The 18,967-nt window shown below is 44.2% G+C and overlaps 6 protein-coding genes across 6 annotated transcripts; 2 read left to right on the forward strand and 4 right to left on the reverse strand.

Annotated features, from left to right (window-relative positions):
* Positions 1 to 1,382: 1,382 nt before the first annotated feature.
* BJ212DRAFT_1288039 (uncharacterized protein) lies at positions 1,383 to 1,715 on the reverse strand (the record flags this gene model as incomplete). The annotated part of the gene is made up of 1 exon (XM_041332019.1): positions 1,383 to 1,715. A coding segment is annotated over one exon (333 nt), but the record flags the coding sequence as incomplete, so codon positions are not given.
* A 2-nt stretch (positions 1,716 to 1,717) lies between these two features.
* Positions 1,718 to 1,894, reverse strand: BJ212DRAFT_1199914 (uncharacterized protein; the record flags this gene model as incomplete). The annotated part of the gene is made up of 1 exon (XM_041329057.1): positions 1,718 to 1,894. A coding segment is annotated over one exon (177 nt), but the record flags the coding sequence as incomplete, so codon positions are not given.
* A 1,266-nt stretch (positions 1,895 to 3,160) lies between these two features.
* On the reverse strand, positions 3,161 to 3,820 carry BJ212DRAFT_1203946 (uncharacterized protein; the record flags this gene model as incomplete). Its single annotated transcript, XM_041329121.1, has 2 exons — positions 3,161 to 3,298; positions 3,353 to 3,820. Coding segments are annotated over 2 exons (606 nt in total), but the record flags the coding sequence as incomplete, so codon positions are not given.
* Positions 3,821 to 4,529: 709 nt separating this feature from the next.
* BJ212DRAFT_1488290 (uncharacterized protein) lies at positions 4,530 to 8,274 on the forward strand (the record flags this gene model as incomplete). The annotated part of the gene is made up of 11 exons (XM_041341363.1): positions 4,530 to 4,560; positions 4,597 to 4,765; positions 4,836 to 4,996; positions 5,316 to 5,482; positions 5,533 to 5,895; positions 5,941 to 6,318; positions 6,366 to 6,680; positions 6,730 to 7,021; positions 7,640 to 7,749; positions 7,807 to 8,178; positions 8,230 to 8,274. 11 exons carry the CDS (start codon positions 4,530 to 4,532, stop codon positions 8,272 to 8,274), a joined length of 2,403 nt encoding a protein of 800 aa, XP_041185742.1.
* Positions 8,275 to 12,689: 4,415 nt separating this feature from the next.
* On the reverse strand, positions 12,690 to 14,422 carry BJ212DRAFT_1488292 (uncharacterized protein; the record flags this gene model as incomplete). The annotated part of the gene is made up of 3 exons (XM_041341364.1): positions 12,690 to 13,150; positions 14,180 to 14,297; positions 14,351 to 14,422. The coding sequence occupies 3 exons, from the start codon at positions 14,420 to 14,422 to the stop codon at positions 12,690 to 12,692; spliced, it is 651 nt and encodes a 216-aa protein (XP_041185743.1).
* Positions 14,423 to 18,251: 3,829 nt separating this feature from the next.
* Positions 18,252 to 18,676, forward strand: BJ212DRAFT_1488293 (uncharacterized protein; the record flags this gene model as incomplete). The annotated part of the gene is made up of 2 exons (XM_041341365.1): positions 18,252 to 18,465; positions 18,516 to 18,676. The coding sequence occupies 2 exons, from the start codon at positions 18,252 to 18,254 to the stop codon at positions 18,674 to 18,676; spliced, it is 375 nt and encodes a 124-aa protein (XP_041185744.1).
* Between the last annotated feature and the right edge of the window lie 291 nt (positions 18,677 to 18,967).

Consider the following 18,967-nt stretch of genomic DNA (forward strand, 5'->3'; position numbering starts at 1 on the left):
TTACGCAATGAAATGCAAGGTCTCTTGTCTATCCCTGCACAGTTTAGCACAATTGTTCCTTCCTGCAGCCTCTCTGTTGCTGAGTTGCTTGTCCTTGACCTACCCACAGTGCTAGAACCTGACGCATCATCTGCCAGCTTTGTTTTTTCTAAAGCACTCCCTATGGTGCAGCTTCCTACAGACTTCATTTCATGATCAGCACCTCTGTTTAAACAAGTGTCATTGCTTTGTGACCTTGCTAGCAAGGCTTGGCAAGCAGGAAATTGATCTGTCATCCACCCTTCATTCCCCAGCAACTCGTTTCCTTTCTGGGTCTTGTCATACTGGGCTTCTTTGTCTTATGCACTCGAGCATCAGCATGATTGGTGCATGTCACACAACTGGGTCTTAGACAGACTGGACATTGTTTCAGATGACTCTCTTGAAATTGCAATCATTGACAAAGTTTTAGATGTTATAGAGTGCCTTCCATGGGATGCAGCTATCAAGAGATTTGGTGTGGCAACTAGCAGGCTCTGACCACTGTTAGCATCAGGTTCAATTGGTACTTCCCTTTTGGATGCCATGATAATGGCAATTGTTTGTCACATGCATGTGTCTGATAGTGATGGGGACTTTTGGCAGCCCATGTTGAACAGCTCATTCATGCAGATATACTTTAGCTTGGTGAGGATCAGTGGAAGTACTATGAGAGTGACAGGGCTTTCTCTTGCCCTCATGCCATAGGTTCTGCATTATGTGAAGGAACTCTTCAGTGTGTACTCTTTCCTATCCATATTGATGGTGTTCATTGGGCTGCTATCGAGATCAATGCTGCCAATTGGACCATCTCATATGCTGACTCCATCAGGAAAACCACCAGTTACTTTTCAGGGTTTTTCTTACTTATGTCACTTAATTATGAATAAAACTCAGGACTGTTGCTTTTCAAACTTAATAGACTTTCTTGAAAGTGAATCCAGGGTGTGCTTAAGTTCACAAGCATGAAAAGCAGCAGAACAGAATGAATTGCAATAAGTGTACAATAATGAACCAAACTGCAAAGTCTCCATGTGAGGAATGCATATGATGGTGGCTCCAGCGGCCAGACAGTTCTGTGGCCTACAGAGACCCACTTCTGAGTTGTTGATGGTGTATTTCCCTTTGGACAGGCCATGGGAGCAAATGACTCCTGGAATGAACTCACAAGTTATGGCAACCACTGGCAGAGGACCAAGTGAAATACTGAGGTCCTGTTGCACTTGCAAAACTCATCAGTTGCTGAGTGCTGAGGCCCTGTTGCATTCACCAGACTTGTTGGTCGCCCTTTTGTGACAGTAGTTAGACAGGGTGTACATATAGCAGACAGAATGAACTCACAACAATGAGAAGACAAGAAATAATTAAGACGCAATCTCAAATGCATGATGGTTTGCAAACTTGTTCACATAGAATGCTCGAAAAGCATTATATGAATCATAGTGCTTGAGGTCACATGAAATGAGCTGTGCTCCATAGATTTGGCTGAGGTGTGCAGCACAGTAGATAGAATCAATGTGAATGATTCCAACTGACAGCAAGTGGTCAGTATCAAATGAAGGCTTTACGACCCACATCCTGGTGTCCTCATCAGGCCTGTTGCCATCTTTGGCAAACCAGTGCACTACAGCACAAGGGTACAAAACAGCTTCAAATGTGAATGAGAAAGAATACATGACATGAGCTATCTCCATGCCCCCATCCCTTCAACATCTGCATCTATATTGACAAACACACAGTTGTTCCAGGGTGCCTCATTTTTCCAAACAGGACAGGCATGGATATGCTCATGGCGCATGCTGCCAATCCCACTGCAGTTGCTGGGTGCATAGAATGTTGAGGATGTGGAATTGAAGACTTGAATCTTGCTGTCATATTCCATATGCCAGACATAGATCCCATTATATTCCCACGCTTTCCAGACCTATTTCTGGACCCCATATCCAACTTCTTCCTGGATCCCCTATCCTGTCCACTCTATGCACATTCTGTCCAGCAAGACATCTGGACTTTACCTCCTCTTGGATTCCGGACTACATCCACCACCACCTCACATATCTCAGTCCTGTTTCCACCCCCTGCCTTCCGGATCCCCAGATCTCCAGACCTCTGGATATTAACTGTTACTATCTCCGGACCTATTCCCCACCCTCTATCCGAGATCCTGTGCCTATCCCCATTTAGGCATCTCTGCCTTTCTGGTTCTCGGTTATCTCTGTTTCCGTCTTGCTGATTGATCCTTGTACTAGTTTCATCTCTGAGTTCATTACTTATGTTCCGTCTTACTTACCAATGTGTTTCCGCATGCTCGTACATAGCCTTACTCCTTTGCTTACTGATCTCTCAGATAGCCTCTAGTATATAACCCTGTACAACTACAGTAGAGTCCTCAGTCTGAATATCACCTTAGACTTGCCCAATCTTCTTCTGGACTTCAGTCCATCTGAGTTTGTCCTTTTCCATAAGGCCTAGGGATGGATTCCCTAGGCCGGAATTCTGGACCTTCGGATTTGTCCCCTATGTCTCTGTCCCAAGTCTAGGGATTGCTTCACTAGGCTGGAGTCTTGCCTTTCCGGCACTTACCCTCTCTCTGGACTTTGTCCACTTCCTGTCTCTCTGACTCTACCTAAGGGTAGTCTACCTCTGTTTGCTTCTACATCAGACTTCATCCAATGTAGCCCCTATTCCTTCCAGACCTCTGGACCTCCTGTCCTCTGTACCTCTGGACATCCTGTCCCTCATACCTCCAGGTATCCTGTCCTTCAGACATTCCACCCTCTGTAACCTTTGGACCTCCTGTCCTCCATACTCCGGACCTCCAGACATCCTATCATCTCCATCCTGTTTTCCTGTAGAAGTATTACCTTGCAGCAGGAACTCTCCTGAGCATTTCCTGCATTCCTCCGGAACTCTCCCACGCTCCTCTGGACATTTCCGCCTCCTCCGGAAGTCCTCCTGCACTCTCCACCAGAGTAGCCAGCCTCCGGAAGTCCTCTGGACTTCGTTGGACCATCATTGGACTTCATCTGAAATGAAGGGCACATACTTGGGTAAGGGGCACAGTGTATGAGCTGAGGCCAAGCCCCTCTGAGTCAGTCTCTCTCCCCTTTGAGCATGGTTCTTAACAGTGACACACATTGTTTCAAATGTTCCCAATTGATACATACAAAGGATAGTAATCATTGGTGCCAGTCGCCACTGAAACTGTGATCTTGTCACTTCCAAGTATAACCAGCACAAATGTTGAGCCAACTGTATCTGGATCTTTTGAAATGATATCCTACCAAAGATTGTCAGCATATGTAGCTACTACAGAAAACAATAAAAAATATACTGCTTGGTTCCAAGCCCAGTCTCTGGACATGAAGTCCTGCCATTGATGTTCATTGCCATCAGCTGAGTACTCATGGTAAGGCTGATAATCCATCTCTGTAGCATAGTCTGGATTCCCCAAAATGTTCTGAATCACTTCATGGGGGTCATGGTACCAAACATCATGAGACTGATCCATCCACAGCAGGACATTATGTGTTGGCTTCTGGCCAGTGTACTGTACCTTGAATGATTGCCATTTGATGTCACCCAATGGTGTGTGGTCAATATTTTTGTGTACATTGTGGCAGTCTGCAAACAGGGGCTTGTTGTTGTGTTGCAGAAGGGTTGCAGCCCAAAGATCTAGTAACACATTAATGTCCCCAGCGGACATTTGGTTGTGCATGTATAGGAATTTGGCAGTCTCAAACTTGACACAATTCTGGTATGAAGACCAGTTGTCAGGTGACCTGTTGGGAGGTGGTGCTGGAGGTGCTCCATCTTCAAGGAAGTGTCCTGTCATATCACAAGGATGTGCTTAAATCAAATCATGTTAGTCATAACACACTGAAAAAGCTTCAAGGACAGTACCTTTTAGTCTGGGATGGTAGTTGTGGTATAATCTGTTGCTTGGCCCAAAAAAATCTGTATCAATGTTGGCCAGATTACGAGGCTCATTGAGTGCATGATGCATGTTGAATAAATCTGTGGAAAGGTTGTCATTGCCTGTCGAGAAGTTTTCATTGCCTGCAGGGAAATTTTCATCACCCATGAATAAGTCTGGTTCATCTTTGTCTGTGGCAGTGGCATGCAGGACACTGGGGGCAGTTGCTTGTCTAAATGTTTGGTGGGAAGCATTCCAGTGCTTTTTGTGCCCTCCTTGAGTCTTGAAGTGCTGCATGCAGTGTAAGTAGCTGCATGGAATTTGATGGGCATTGTGATCCTTGTGAATGCTCTGAGACATCTCCAGCTGTAAAATAAAACAAGCCCTTGATAATGGTTGTTGGTAGAGAAGTGCTGGGGGGTGTAATACTAAAGTAAGTTAAACTGACATTTCAACAGACCCCAAATTGTGAGTGCTATGGCAGGCACCTGTTGTGGGTGGGACTTACAGTTTATTTTCAACTTCCAAACTCACTTTCTACTTGTCTCCCACTCCAGCAAAAGTACTGCACCTCATCTCACTCATCCACACAGTGATGTCTACCAAAGATACTTCCTGCTGCACCTGTGCATCAAATGCAACTACCTGACCTGGTCAAATAGTGCTTGATGCACAGGTCAAGAGGCGTACCAAAGCACAGAAGGCTGCCAATGACCTTGCCATCAAGGAAGCCAAAGAAGCAGCAGTCCAAAAGAGAGTTGAGCACCTCACTGGTATGCAGGTTGAGATGGAGAAGGCACAGAAGGGATTACTCACCAAAAAGCAACCCCAGTTTGGTGCAAGCCAAAGCCTTGAAAGCAACAAAGAATGCTGTAAAGGGTGGTGACAATTGTACTAACAGTGCATTGGATGACCTACCAGAGGCTGATGTGACAGACAACCACCAGGAGGCTGCCTCAGGTGCAGACCATGGAACCTCAGGAAAAGAGAAGAAGGCCACTGTGAAGAGAAGTGGAAAGATGTTGATTAGAGACACCATCAGTAATGTGCAAAAGAAGATCAGTGAGTCATAAGAAGGCCATGATAATGCCAACAATAAGGCACCATGTGCTGATGGGAAAGACATGTCATCATTGTAAGCCTGCTCTTTGTTCTTCCACTATAACAATGTTGCTCCTCACTGAATCAACCTTGTTTTTTCTCAATCTTACTTCCAGCATCAATGCCACCACAGAGAAATTCGCACTAGGTGGCTGAGTGACCAACTGGGTCTCAAGGGTCAGGCCTGCACAATCAGAGCTACCATCTGGTTCAGCCAGTAGTATTTCAACTCGGGCACCTCCAACATTCATTTTCTCACACAGTACTGCCTCTTCTGCAGCCACTTTGGCCACTCAGCCCCAGACTCCAATTCTCCTGGTTCCAGCAAAAATCACTGATGACATCCCAGAAGATGCCCTTACTGGCAGCTTTGCTGATGAGATCGATGATTCTTTGGAGCACAAGGCTGCTTGCTTTGAGAGCAAGCAAAACAAGGGAAAATCCAAGGTAATCAGTTGTCATTTATTGGTGTAGTCTACTAATGATTCGCTTCATAGGTAGCCTCAATCTTTGACAATGACTCAGACTTTGAAGGACCTAAGGCTCCCTTCATGCAAATACTACCAATAGAATTTGACTCGGAGGATGAGCTTGTGACTTTGTTCTCAGATGAGGGCAAGGACTCACAGGAGCCCACTAACTTGAAGGCTCTGACCACAAGGACACTCAAGTGCAAAGCTAGTGCAGATTCCCTCATGGATGACAACAAGGAGTCTGTGACATCCAAGTGGTCCATGGACATTGATCACAATGCCATGCTAGAACTTGCTGAGGACTTGATTGAGGACTCTGACGGCAAATCTCCACAGCCTGAACCTATTGTTATCAAGAAGGAGAAGGTTGTGTGGACAACAACTTCAGTAAGTACCCTGAACTTATTAGTGCTCATTCTGACACTTGTCCAGACATCCACTATGACTTCAATTGCTGACGGCAAGCTGGTGCCTGTTCATAAAAAGGTCAAAGTTGAATCTTCTGGAACTGTTGGTGCCTGTGGCACTGCAGGCAGTCATGCTGCTAAATTTCAGCAGAACGTAGATACTATACCAGAGCAAATGAAAACATGCAGTGCCTATCATACTGTCAATTTGCCTTCAGCAATGCAAGCCAACCAGCACTGGGTGAAGAAATTTCTCCCAACGATTATGCTGTGGGCTGGAAGCTACGAAGACATCTGGATTATCCCAGATGATGTCCTTCTCCATCATGCTCAACTTGTTTTTGATGCAGTATACAAAGAGCTTAACATTGCTCTTGCTCATGGTGGCATGGTACATTTGCTTGTAAGTCCCCCTGTTATATCTACTTTCAGTGATTAATATATAATCAGACTGTGCAGTGCATCTCAGAATGGCGTACTAACTTTGGCTCAACAGCCATTGTTATTGTCATGGACTTTATGACATGGAATTCTGACTGTGCTCCTAGTGAACTCATAACTTCCCTTCTCAATGAATGGGCCTTCTTATTTGAGAACCCTGACAGTCCATCTCCCCTCATAGCATACTGCTCTCCCTTCATATTGCAGCTGTTTGGCACAGCCCACCTCAACACCATCAAAGGGTATGTGAATGTTCCCTCCTTTGACATGCATGCACTCGCAACAAGTGGGATGTCACAGGTCCTTGCCCTCTCTGCGATAGCGGTGAGTTCAAACAGCTTGATCACACAGATCCCCACTCATGTTTTTTTAGGTCGAGCATGCACTCAAGATGATCAAGAAAAAAGAACTCAAGGTTCAAGATGTTTTGTCATTGACATCACAAGGCAAAGCAACCATCAAGCTACCAAAGGTTCTCAACAAGATTATGAGGAAGGAGTCCAGTGTTCATGTTTTATTTTCAGCAGCTCTGTGGTCCAAACCAACCAAGGCATTCACCAAGTCCATTTTGAGCAAGCCTGCTGGGTACGTGGAGGCCACAATAGAGATGGCACGTGCAACAGCCAGTGATGTCACTGAAACACCAGTGGGCTCATTTGACAATGGTGAGTCAGATGATGATGAGTGAGCCATGACTTGTGAGTGTAAATCCATCCAGGTGTTATCTCACTGATGGCCCTTGCTGCAGGATTTTGCCTTTGTCACCATAACTGCATGAAGGTCACTGTCAGCTTTCTGCCACTGTGATCTTTTTGTTGCTGTCATTTTCCATCACTGTCATGTTTTCTGTTGCTATCATGTTTTCCACCACTATCATGTTTCCACTCCTTCCACTTTTTGCTTGCATTGTTACTTAATTCTACGCTTATTACACTTCATGTATGCCCTTTTTTTCTACTATCAAAGGCTTGTGCTGCTTTCTTTGCTTTCTTTAAGTACAATAAGTGTGAATTAAGTAAAAATCCAGAGGATGAGTGGGCTTAATTAAGTGACTCACACTTTTCGCTCAAATGACTTATATGTTCCTTTTCATGTAATTAAGTGAGAAATAAAGTAAACTAAGCAACTGGTGGTTTTCCTGATGTCCCTTGGGTGGAGCTTGCCTACTCATGATTTTGATGCCATTTGTCATTGGTTGGGCTATCATGACCTCTCTGCATTTGACAAGGCAAACACACTCAAGCATGGTGAACAGCTGGACTCGTTCTCATGTGGAATCGCAGTCATGAACACCATCAAGCACACATTATTTTGTGACCCCCTGTTCACCAATGATAGAGTATTCTGCCTCCACATGGAGGAGTTTCTGAATCTCACTGATGAGCATCTCGAGGTCTGAACATCTCATTCTAAGTGACAAAAATTTGCTAATGAATGCTATCATCTACAGCTCTCAGGCTCTATGGTGGATAGTAGTACTGAAAGTGAGGATGAACATTCAGATGGCTCAGATACAGAGAGTGAGGATGAATTTGAAGAAACTCATGCAAAAATGCAGCAATCCCTGGTGTCCACACCCAAACTGAAACTTGATCTCCATATGGGTGTAGACCATAGCAAGGGCCTGTTCAAGTTTTTCCTGAAGATTTCATGTGAGGAGCATTTACAGTGTGCTTGGATACCTTTCTCTTGGGAACTCAAGGACCAGGAGTGGGATCATCATCAGCAACAATTTGACAAGTTTGAGAAGGCTGCTCACAAGTGGGAAAGGGCAGCTGAGCATAAGAGAAAACAGCAAGCATGTGAGAAGGCTGCAAAGCAGGTAAGATTTCATTTTCTTCTCATCTCTTCATAGCTCATGATCTCCTGTCAGAAACCTACCATCAATTCCACTCTTCATGACAGCACTCCCCAATGACCAGCAATTAGCATCACAGAGGCTTCATGTCCATACTGTCAATTGCAAAGACATGCTTGTAGCATGCAGACACACAACTTAGGATGGAAGTGCAAGCAGGAGGACATGGAGGCTTTGCATGTCAACTGGCAGAGCCCCCTTCTATGGCCAACTATTGAAACAGCTGCTCTTTGTGTTGGCTATGCAATGTCACCAGTGGAGATTGAGTGTGAGCTTAAGCGAGTTGATCCCACCCACTTTCGCCACATCTCTGCACAACTTATAGGAAGCTGGATTGACTGTCACAGTGGAACATGACCTGTGTGGCATGTCAGTGTCCTTGCCTGTGTTCAAAAGGGCAATCTTCCATTGATGACTGCTACACCACCTGGTATCCTCTCAAAGTATCCAAATGTCATGAAGACCATTATAGAAGATCTGCATTCTCTGCGCACTGTCGGTGTTGCTCTAGACACAATGCATTGTCATGGTGTGATCATCACTCACCTCACGGTCTCATGCCCTGATGTATTTGAGGTTGTTGCCAAGGACAGCTCACACTTCCAATGCACTGAGTCTTGGGTCAAGAAATTTGTAGTGCAGAATCTCAACTGGTCATTTCATTGTGCCACTCGCACTGCACAGAAGACCCCTTCCAATGCCAATCAACTCTGTCTAGACCAATTTTATCATTTGACTTTAACTATTCACAACTGTGCAATCTTTCACCCTTGCTTTTATGTCAACATTGACCAGACAAACATTGTGTATCAACTGGCAAACACTGCTACATATGAAGAAGTTGGTTCCAAGCAAGTTGCTGTCATTGGACAGGAGGAAAAACGAGCATTCACTGTGGTAGTTGGCATCTCTGTTTCTGGGGATGCTCTGCCATTCCAGGTCATCTATTGTGGAAAAACTGTGTGGTCCCTCCCTGCAAAAACCACACCACAATTCAAGGAAGTGCAAGACTTAGGCTTCAAGTTGTGCTTTTTAAGTACTGATACATACTGGTCCACATTTGAGCTCATGTGCGACTATGTTCGTGACATCCTTGTTCCTTACTGGACAAGACAAAAGGAGCATGTCAGTGCATCTGATGACCAAGAATGCATCCTGCAGCTGGATGTCTGGTTAGTGCATAAGTCTATCCAGTTTCGCACTTGGCTCAATCAGCATTATTCATGGATCAAGTATTATTTTGTTCCTGGTTATTAAGAATCATGCTCAAAGGAGAGAGAGACTGACTCAGAGGGGCTTGGCCTCAGCTCATATGCTGTGCCCCTTACCCAAGTATGTGCCCTTCATTTCAGAGGAAGTCCAAAGATGGTCCGACAAAGTCTGGAGGACTTCTGGAGGAGTGCAGGAGAGTTCTGGAGGAATGCAGGAAGTGCTCAGGAGAGTTCCCACTGCAAGGTAGTACTTCTACAGGAAACAGGATGGAAGGGTAGGATGTCCAGAGGTATGGAGGACAGGAGGACTGAAGGTCCAGAGGACAGGATGTCTGAGGGTTAGGAGGATAGGATGTCCGAAGGTACAGAGGGCAGAACGTCCAAAGGACAGGAGGTCTGGAGGTCCAGAAGGAATAGGGGCTACATCGGATGAAGTCCAATGTAGAAGCAAACAGAGGTAGACTACCCTTAGGTAGAGTTGGAAAGACAGGAAGTGGACCAAAGTCCAGAGGTGCCAGAAAGGCAAGACTCCAGCCTAGGGAAGCAATCCCTAGACTTGGGACAGAGACATAGGGGACAAATCTGAAGGTCCAGAATTCCAGCCTAGGGAATCCATCCCTAGGCCTTATGGAAATGGACAAACTCAGATGGACTGAAGTCCAGAAGAAGATTGGGCAAGTCTAAGTTGATATTCAGACTAAGGAAACTACAGGAGTATCTACAGGGGTTATATACTGGAGAATATCTGAGGGGATCAGTAAGCAACAGAGTAAGGCTATGTACGAGCATGTGGAAACACATTGGTAAGTAAGACAGAACATAAGTAAATGAATTCAGAGATGAAGACTTGTACAAGGATCAATCAGCAAGACAGAAACAGAGATAACCAAGAACCGGAAAGGTGGAGATGCCTAAATGGGGATAGGTGCAGGATCTCGGATAGAGGGCAGGAATAGGTCTGGAGATAGTAACAGTTAATATCTGGAGGTGGTGGATGTAGTCCAGAATCTGAGAGGAGGTAAAGTCCAGATGTCTTGCTGGACAGAATGTGTGTAGGGTGGACAGGATAGGGGATCCAGGAATGAGTCAGATATGGGGTCCGGAAATAGGTCCGGAAAGCGTGGGAATATGATGGGATCTATATCTGGCATATGGGATATGACACCGGTAGTTGCACTGGCATTGCCCAACCATACAATGTTGGCATCCAGCGCCCATTCAAGCTTGCCATCAAGAGATCTCAGCATGCTGACATTGTTGAAGAGTCTTTATCATTGCTAAAGAAAGATGAAGCTGCCTCCATTATTCAACTGGACACAACATTACCTACACTCCACAATAGATCTTTGCATTGGCTCATCAATGGTTACCATGCTATTCACAAGCCTGATATCGTCAAACAGGTGCATCTTTCTCAGTGTCATTGTTACTCTCATTGATATAAACATTGTTGGGCATTTTTTCAATGCAAGGCCAGCACTGCATTCAACCTGTCCTTTGAGAGCCTGACCAGCCATGAAGCCCTTCAAGCACTCCACAAAGTGCAGAAGAACAATATTGAGGTGTGAGAGCAAATCAAGACAGCTCAGTACAGGGTTGAAAAATCAGCATCAGACAAGGAAGCAGAGCTGCCATTCCCACATGCTGCTGACATCAATCTTGATCCTTGTGATGTTCCTGTGGATGCTGTTCTACAACACATCGCATCAGGTGAATCATCAGCTCCTCAGGGCTACAGTGCTGACAAATCAGGCAATCTGGTAGCACACAACAGGTCGGAGAGCTATGAGCAAGAGGGAGTAAATGATGGGTTGGTGGCACTACCAGTGGACAATCATGATATTGATGATATTGAGAATGGTCGAGGAAAATGCAGACGCACTGCAAATTCTCGATACAACAACTTTTGGCAACGTTGATAATGTCCTATACGTTTTTTTTGTATTTTGACAATGTGTCACAAATTACCTTCAATGACCTTGAATTCATGTGATGGTCACTTGAAATAGCTTCAATTTGTTGGGCCTGTGATGGTGTGATGAAGTTAGGTGCGTATCTCTACAGTATCTTTGGAAGGCATATTGGGAGACTGGCGAAGTTGTGAGGACACTGATTTGTGCAGGTCAACCCTGCATCCTCAATAGTCTCAATGCAAATGTGAGTTATTATTTATTCTCAGTACTACTTATATGTTATTTCTCAGTTCCTTGAGGCATGTATTGAGTGGCAACCAGATATTCTCCTCACTGAGATGCAAGATCAACTGCAGGAGACTTGTGGTGTCAAAGTTTTGATTGCAACAATTTCAAGAATGATATGTAGGCAAGGGTTTACATGGAAGAAGGTATGTCATCACTCATGTCCTTACTGATATGTATGATTCAATACAGCACTATCTAGGTTGCACATCCTTCTGTCAAACACAACAAAGATGATTGAGCTGCCTATATGATGCTTGTGGGGGAACATTTCCAGCCAGAGCACCTTGTATTTGCAGATGAGTGTCATTTCAACAGGATTTCTTCATGTCATGATTTTGCTTGGGCTCCTATTGGAAGGCATGTGCAATGGCAGGATTTTTTCATATGTGGCAAAAGGTACTTTTTCAGAAACTCTCTCATCAGTGCCTTGACATTTTGTTAGATATTCAATTCTTCTGGCTGTCACTTGATGGTATCCTCCACTTGGAGGTTTTAGATCATTCATTCTCTGGTGAAGAATTTGGGGATTTTGTTGCTGGTGTATTGGACCAAATGCAGCCCTGGCCCATGCCAAACTCAGTGTTAGTCATGGACAACACAAGTATCCACAAAGTCCAAGGTATTTGTGAGATGGTTGAAGAGCGGTGCATTATCCTTATTTCCTGCTCAAACAATACTGATTTCTCTTTTTTTTGTAGTGGCATGTGGCTCCTGTACTTGCCTTCTTATTCACCTGATTTAAATCCTATTGAGGAGGTATTTTCAGCTATCAAGGTATGGCTTCAGTCAAACTGTGACTATGTACTTGGGGAGACCAAGGGTCCAGCCTGTGATCCATATGTGTTGATATGGGAAGCTGTATATGGCGTTGTTACAAGTGAAAAGGCTCATGGCTGGTACAAGCATAGTGAATACATTGCATAGAGAGTGCACTTTTTACTGATTTTGTGCAAGTACCTTGCAGGTGTGTTGAAACTGCTGGCAGGTGCTATTTTACTAAGTGGTTAGTTTGTATCACTGATTGACAGCTTAGGTCAGGAATTCTCCATCCCCCTCAGTCTTGTCACCTGCTCTCATACTTGTCATACTTGCCACTTCCATACTCCAATTCTCCTTCCTGCCACATATCATATTCAGTCTCAATAGCATGTTCCTTCCCTTTGTCCTGAGTCCCTGAGCTAGGTGCTTCTGGCTCCTTGTAGGAATTGAGGAGTCCAAGGAGTGGCAGAACTATCTGTTTAGCGAAATTGCAGAGGATTCTGGCTTGATTTTGCCCCATATCACCAATGACACTCAACACATCCTCCAGTAAAAGCATTACTTGGCTCGACAAAACCACCCCTGCATCTAGCAGGGATGTTTCAAGTTCATGAATTTGCAGTTCTGGTCTTTTGGCATCAATCAGCGCAAGCAACACCCCAATTTTTGGATAGTCTGGCAGCATTGTGTTAGGGATCTGGGCTGCAGACTTAAAGTCACACTGTTGTGAAAGCAGTGGAGGACTAGGAGTCTTTGATGTGGAAGCTATGGTAGGATCAGCTGTTATATTTTGTATGGTGACATGGACTTCAGGTGATGATCCTGACCTTGAGTGACAAGGCTTTTTGTTATGATCAAGCTAAGTCTGTAGGTGTGCAAACAAAGCAAGTGAGTAACATAGAACTTGGATTAGGGCTCGCACCAAGCCTGCTGCTACCAGTGAGTGTTCATAGGTATGAGTTTACAGCAATTGATCTAGCTGTGAAGGCTACAATCAATTATTAATGATTACGATGGCAAGTTGTCAATTGTTCTCTTCACAAGGCTAGAGATGTTGGCAGCAACGAGCTCCAATGAAAGTACTTGCTAAAGAGGAGAGCTTGCTTAGGGCTCAAAGGGTAGGCAGTTATGAACCAAGTAGATTCAAGTTAGAGAATACAAGTGCTACCCATAAAGTATATATACTGTTGGAAGGGATAAGGGCAGGTCTGCCATATTAGTGGTAAGGGTAGAGGGCAAGTTGAGTCACAAGCGAGTCAAGATACCAAAGTAAGTAGAAAGTACCAGTTGAGTGGTAAGGGTAAAGGGGACATGAGTCATGGTGAGTCATGACAAGTCAGAATACCATAGTAAGTAAGAAGTACTGGTTAAGCGGTAAGGGCATAGGGTCAGTGAGTCATTGGATGAACCAAGGATAAGGTACAACCAACAGAATGGTCAGTGGGATGATCAAGAGAAAGAGATAGAACAGTCAAGAAGGAAAAGAGGGGTGATTTCCTGAAGAGGAAAGAGTCCAGCGAGGGCATGAGCAAGGAAAACTGAATAGGGGCTAAACAAGTGGATGTTACTGTAACACTTTTTGTTGGCTGGGCCATGGTTGAAATTGAGGCAGTGAGGTGGGTTGTAAATCGTTGCATGACCAAGAGCCTAAGGGTATTTTTATTTGTTTCGCAAGCATGGACATGAAACTTACAATCTTTTTAGCCCAGAGAGTCATCTTGGCATGATTAAGATGACAATGGTTATCATAGCCACTGGTGTGATCTATGAAACAATGGCCATGGTGAAGCTCACATTGAATGTGGCACTCGAGCTGTTTGTATGCTTTGAGCTGTGTGGAATCCTTGTCAATCACTGGAGGAATATCATCTTCATGTGTCCTCTTCTTCACTTTGGTGGTAGTCTGTTTGGCCTTGGAGTAACTGTAAGTAATTTTTGATTGATGCAACATAAATAATCACTTACTGCTGCATTCTTTACCTCTAAAGCAATGACTTGTGTACATGCATTGGACACTTTGTGACAAAGTCGATCCATAGCAATACCAAATGCTTCCACATTGTTTAGGTGAGAAGCTTTGCTGTTATCACCTATGAACTTACAGTGGCTCAAAAAAGTGTCTGAATGTTTATGCATTTCAAGTAATTGGATAATAGCAAGCCAGCACCTGAGTACAATATAAAGGCATAGGGACATGTCTAAAAGCTTAACATCATAGCTATAATCTGAAATATATATCGTGGGAACTAGACCATATATGGGCAAGATATGGTAATTCTAATCACATGACTCATTCAGACACTTTTTTGACTTTATATCCAAATCACAAAATCCAACCATTCACAGATATTATTCTTAATAGAAGTGGTGCAATAATGAATATTTGGTCTTATTTTAATATTATTTATATATATGAACCCACATAACATCATGAACTTTAACATAATCATCATACAGCCCATCTCCTCTGCTCCAAAGGATAATATCCTTATTCTCTGCTCCTCTAGTTTGTCTATGAGGCAAATTGCTTCCAAAACTGGTCCCAGCAAGTCTACTATTGCTATAGTTATGCTGGCAATGATAGAACATTGATCTCATGAGCTTTGAGCCATTTTGTAGCTAGCTTTGAGATAGGCTTGGAGTCATTATCCAGTTGGAAGATAATGTCTTCATCAATTCCTGACTTCTGCATGCTTCTGAGTAGACACTCCTCTAGAATGGAGATTTACTGCTCTACATTCATCCCTCCTTCCACCTCACAAAGAATCCTCACACCATTCCATCTCCTACAACCCCTACCATCATACTTCATTTTCCAAACTTTAGTATATTCTTGACTTCTCTTTGTCCTAATGGTTCCCCTACCTTTTTTTGACACATATTCCAGGCCATCTGACCCCATTCTATTGACTTTTATCTCATATGACCAAACTACCTTCTTCCAGTCTTCCACAGTCCAATGTTGGTGTTAAGAACCATGTTGCTCAAGGGGGAGAGAGACTGACTCAGAGGGGCTTGGCCTCAGCTCATACACTGTGCCCCTTACCCAAGTATGTGCCCTTCATTTCATACGAGGTCCAATGATGGTCCGACGAAGTCCAGAGGACTTCCAGAGGCTGGCTACTCTGCTGGAGAGCACTAGAGGACTTCTGGAGGAGCATGGGAAACATCTGGAGGAGTGTGGGAGAGTTCCAGAGGAATACAGGAAGTGCTCAGGAGAGTTCCCACTGCAAGGTAATACTTCTACCAGAAACAGGATGGAAGGATAGGAGGTCTGAAGGTCTGGAGGACAGGAGGACAGGAGGACAGGAGGACAGGAGGACAGGAGGACAGGAGGACAGGAGGACAGGAGGACAGGAGGACAGGAGGGCAGGATGATGGAGGACAGAAGGACAGGATGTCTGAGGGTTAGGAGGATGGAATGTCTGAAGGTATGGAGGGCAGAACATCTGAAGGTATGGAGGGTGGAATGTCCAAAGGACAGGATGCCCAGAGGTATGAGGGATAGGAGGTCCAGAGGTCTGGAAGGAATAGGGGCTACATTGGATGGAGTCCGATGTAGAAACAAACAGAGGTAGAGTTGGAGAGACAGGGATTGGACCTAAGTCTAGAAAGAAGGTAAGTGCTGGAAAGGTGGAGCTCCAGCCTAGGGAATCAATCCCTAGGTCTGATGGGTAGGACAGACTTAGGTGGACCAAAGTCCAAGAGAGGATTGGGCAAGTCTAAGTTGATATTCAAACTAAAGAACTACAGGAGTATCTACAGGGGTTATATACTGAACAATATCTGAGGGGATCAGTAAGCAAAGGAGCAAGGTTGTGTATGAGCATGTGGAAACACATTAGTAAGTAAGTCAGAACATAAGTAAATGAACTTGGAGATGAGGACTCGTACAAGGATCAATAAGCAAGACAGAACAAGAGGTAACCAAAAGCTGGAAGGCAGAGAATGCCTAAATGGGGATAGGCACAGGATATCAGACAGAGGGTGGGAATAGGTCTGGAGTTAATATCTGGAGGTCTGGGGATCCAGAAGACAAGGTGGATACAGGACTGGGATATGAGAAGGTGGATAGAGTCCAGAATCCAAGATGAGGTGAAGTCCAGATGTCTTGCTGGATGGAGTGTACATAGGGTGGATGGGACAGGGGGTTATGGTCCAGGCTAGCAGTGGAGATCCGATGCAGAGCTCAGGGGTAAATCCGGAGTGTAGTCAATCCTGCTGAGGTGTGGAGCACACAGCAGAAGGGGATCTGGGAATGAGTTGGATATGAAGTGTGGTCTGGACATAGGCTCAGAAGGCGTGGGAATATGATAGAATGTGGGTCCAGATTGTGGGATATGACAGTTGGTGCTTTAGGGCAAAGGCCCCTATAGGCTGCTGAAAGAAAAGGCATTTTCTTCTTGGTTGCAGCCATAAGATTGACTGCCTTAAGGGTGTTTCTGACTGTTTGGGTTGGAATGGGAGTGGGGATAATGGAATTGATGAACTTGGTGGCATGGACAGCATTTGAAGCCTTGCCAGATAGACTTCAATGAACAATAGCTCTTTTATGCTGTAGAGTAAACTTGGAAGAACATCCCATTTTATGATTTTCCTCCTCTAGCATGTTCTGGTTTATGACTATAGCAATAGTAGACTTGCTGGGACCAGTTTTGGAAGCAATTTGCCTCATAGACAAACTAGAGGAGCAGAGAATAAGGATATTATCCTTTGGAGCAGAGGAGATGGGCTGTATGATGATTATGTTAAAGTTCATGATGTTATGTGGGTTCATATATATAAATAATATTAAAATAAGACCAAATATTCATTATTGCACCACTTCTATTAAGAATAATATCTGTGAATGGTTGGATTTTGTGATTTGAATATAAAGTCAAAAAAGTGTCTGAATGAATCATGTGATTAGAATTACCATATCTTGCCCATATATGGTCTAGTTCCCACGATATATATCTCAGATTATAGCTATGATGTTAAGCTTTTAGACATGTCCCTATGCCTTTATATTGTACTCAGGTGCTGGCTTGCTATTATCCAATTACTTGAAAATGCATAAACATTCAGACACTTTTTTGAGCCACTGTATACACAAGCTGGACTTTTTCAGGAGCATTGAGGTATGTAATAACACAACTTTTGAAGTCATCCCAAGGCATGTCAGTCTTGCCATGAAATCCACACTTCATGTCACCTGTAATAATGTCAATGTCGAAACTAAAAACTCCAGGGTGGTAGGATTGGTTCAGGATTTGGTTGCAGTCTTGCTGATACTTGGGATGATGCTGGGGCTTTTGATGATGCCTGGGATGGTTCTGGGGTTGGATCCAACTGCATTGGAGGGTACTCTGGAGCTGGAACTTCCAGTTGCATCCTCACCTGTTGCATTGGAAGATACTGCTGGTACAGAGGCTGGCCAGTGTGAATGAAGTGTGGTAAATAATACTGATGCTGCAAAGGTGGCGGATAGTGCTGTGGTATGTGCGGCATTTGCAGATAATGTTGTATGAAAGGTTGCTGATGATGTGCTGGCAGCTGTGGATAGTGATGAGGATACTGATGCAGGTTGTGAATATTGCCTGTGCCAGACTGACTTGGAGGGGTACTTGACATAGTAAGTGAGGATGGGCTTGTGAGGATGGGCTTCAAGTTTGTGTATCAAGTGGTTCTTATAGTTTTTTTCACAGTATTACACCATAATATTTACATGCCCATACACCTGCAGCACACTGTCCATCGGCACAAAAAATGGTTGCTATTTTTTATGAGTCGATCTTGCTGTTGGGTTCCAAGTACATAGACCATGCTAGATAATATATGTGTGTGTTGGTATGAATTACCTAATCGCACATCTTCTCCAATCATGTCACAGTCAATAACGACACCTGTAACTCCCCCAACAAGAGGCCTTGTCCTCCCCTGTCCCACTTCTCCATCCAAAGCCTCTTTCTCTTATAAGATGACAGTGGGCAATGAAGTCTCTGATGATACACTGAAATTGTGCACCAATTTGTTCAGTTCTAACTATGGTATTTGGGGTGATCAGGCAGCTACAATCTCCAAATTTACTGTAGCTTGTCAGTAGTCAAGATATTGATCATTGGCCATTGCTAAATCATTTACACAGGGAAACAGGTCAAGATGACTGGTGCAAGTGTTAAGGTCATACTCAAGGCTAAATGTATCCTAAGGGCTTCAGCCTCAGCTCGTACACTGTGCCCCTTACTCAAGTATTGCCCCTTATTTCAGGAAGACAAGACTAACACATCCAGAGGGTCGGACAAGTAGCATAGTGGATCCAGATGACTTCCAGATGCAGGATAAGTATCATAAGGCTAATCCAGACAAGTCCAGACTAGAAACTAATGGTAGTGGACTGTCATAGACAGAGGCAGATACGGATAGACTATAAGAATAAATCCTAAGTCTCAGAGGGTGACAAGAGTAGAGATACTCAGGTCCAGAGGACAGGAATGAGCAGAACTAAGTTGATATTTGAACTAAGGTGTTACAGAGATTCACAGGAGGTTATATACTATAGGTATCTAACAGAATGATCAATCAGCAAGGTCCAAGGCT

This window comes from Suillus subaureus, assembly GCF_016647635.1.
Source record: "Suillus subaureus strain MN1 chromosome Unknown BJ212scaffold_141, whole genome shotgun sequence".
NCBI lineage: Eukaryota > Fungi > Basidiomycota > Agaricomycetes > Boletales > Suillaceae > Suillus > Suillus subaureus.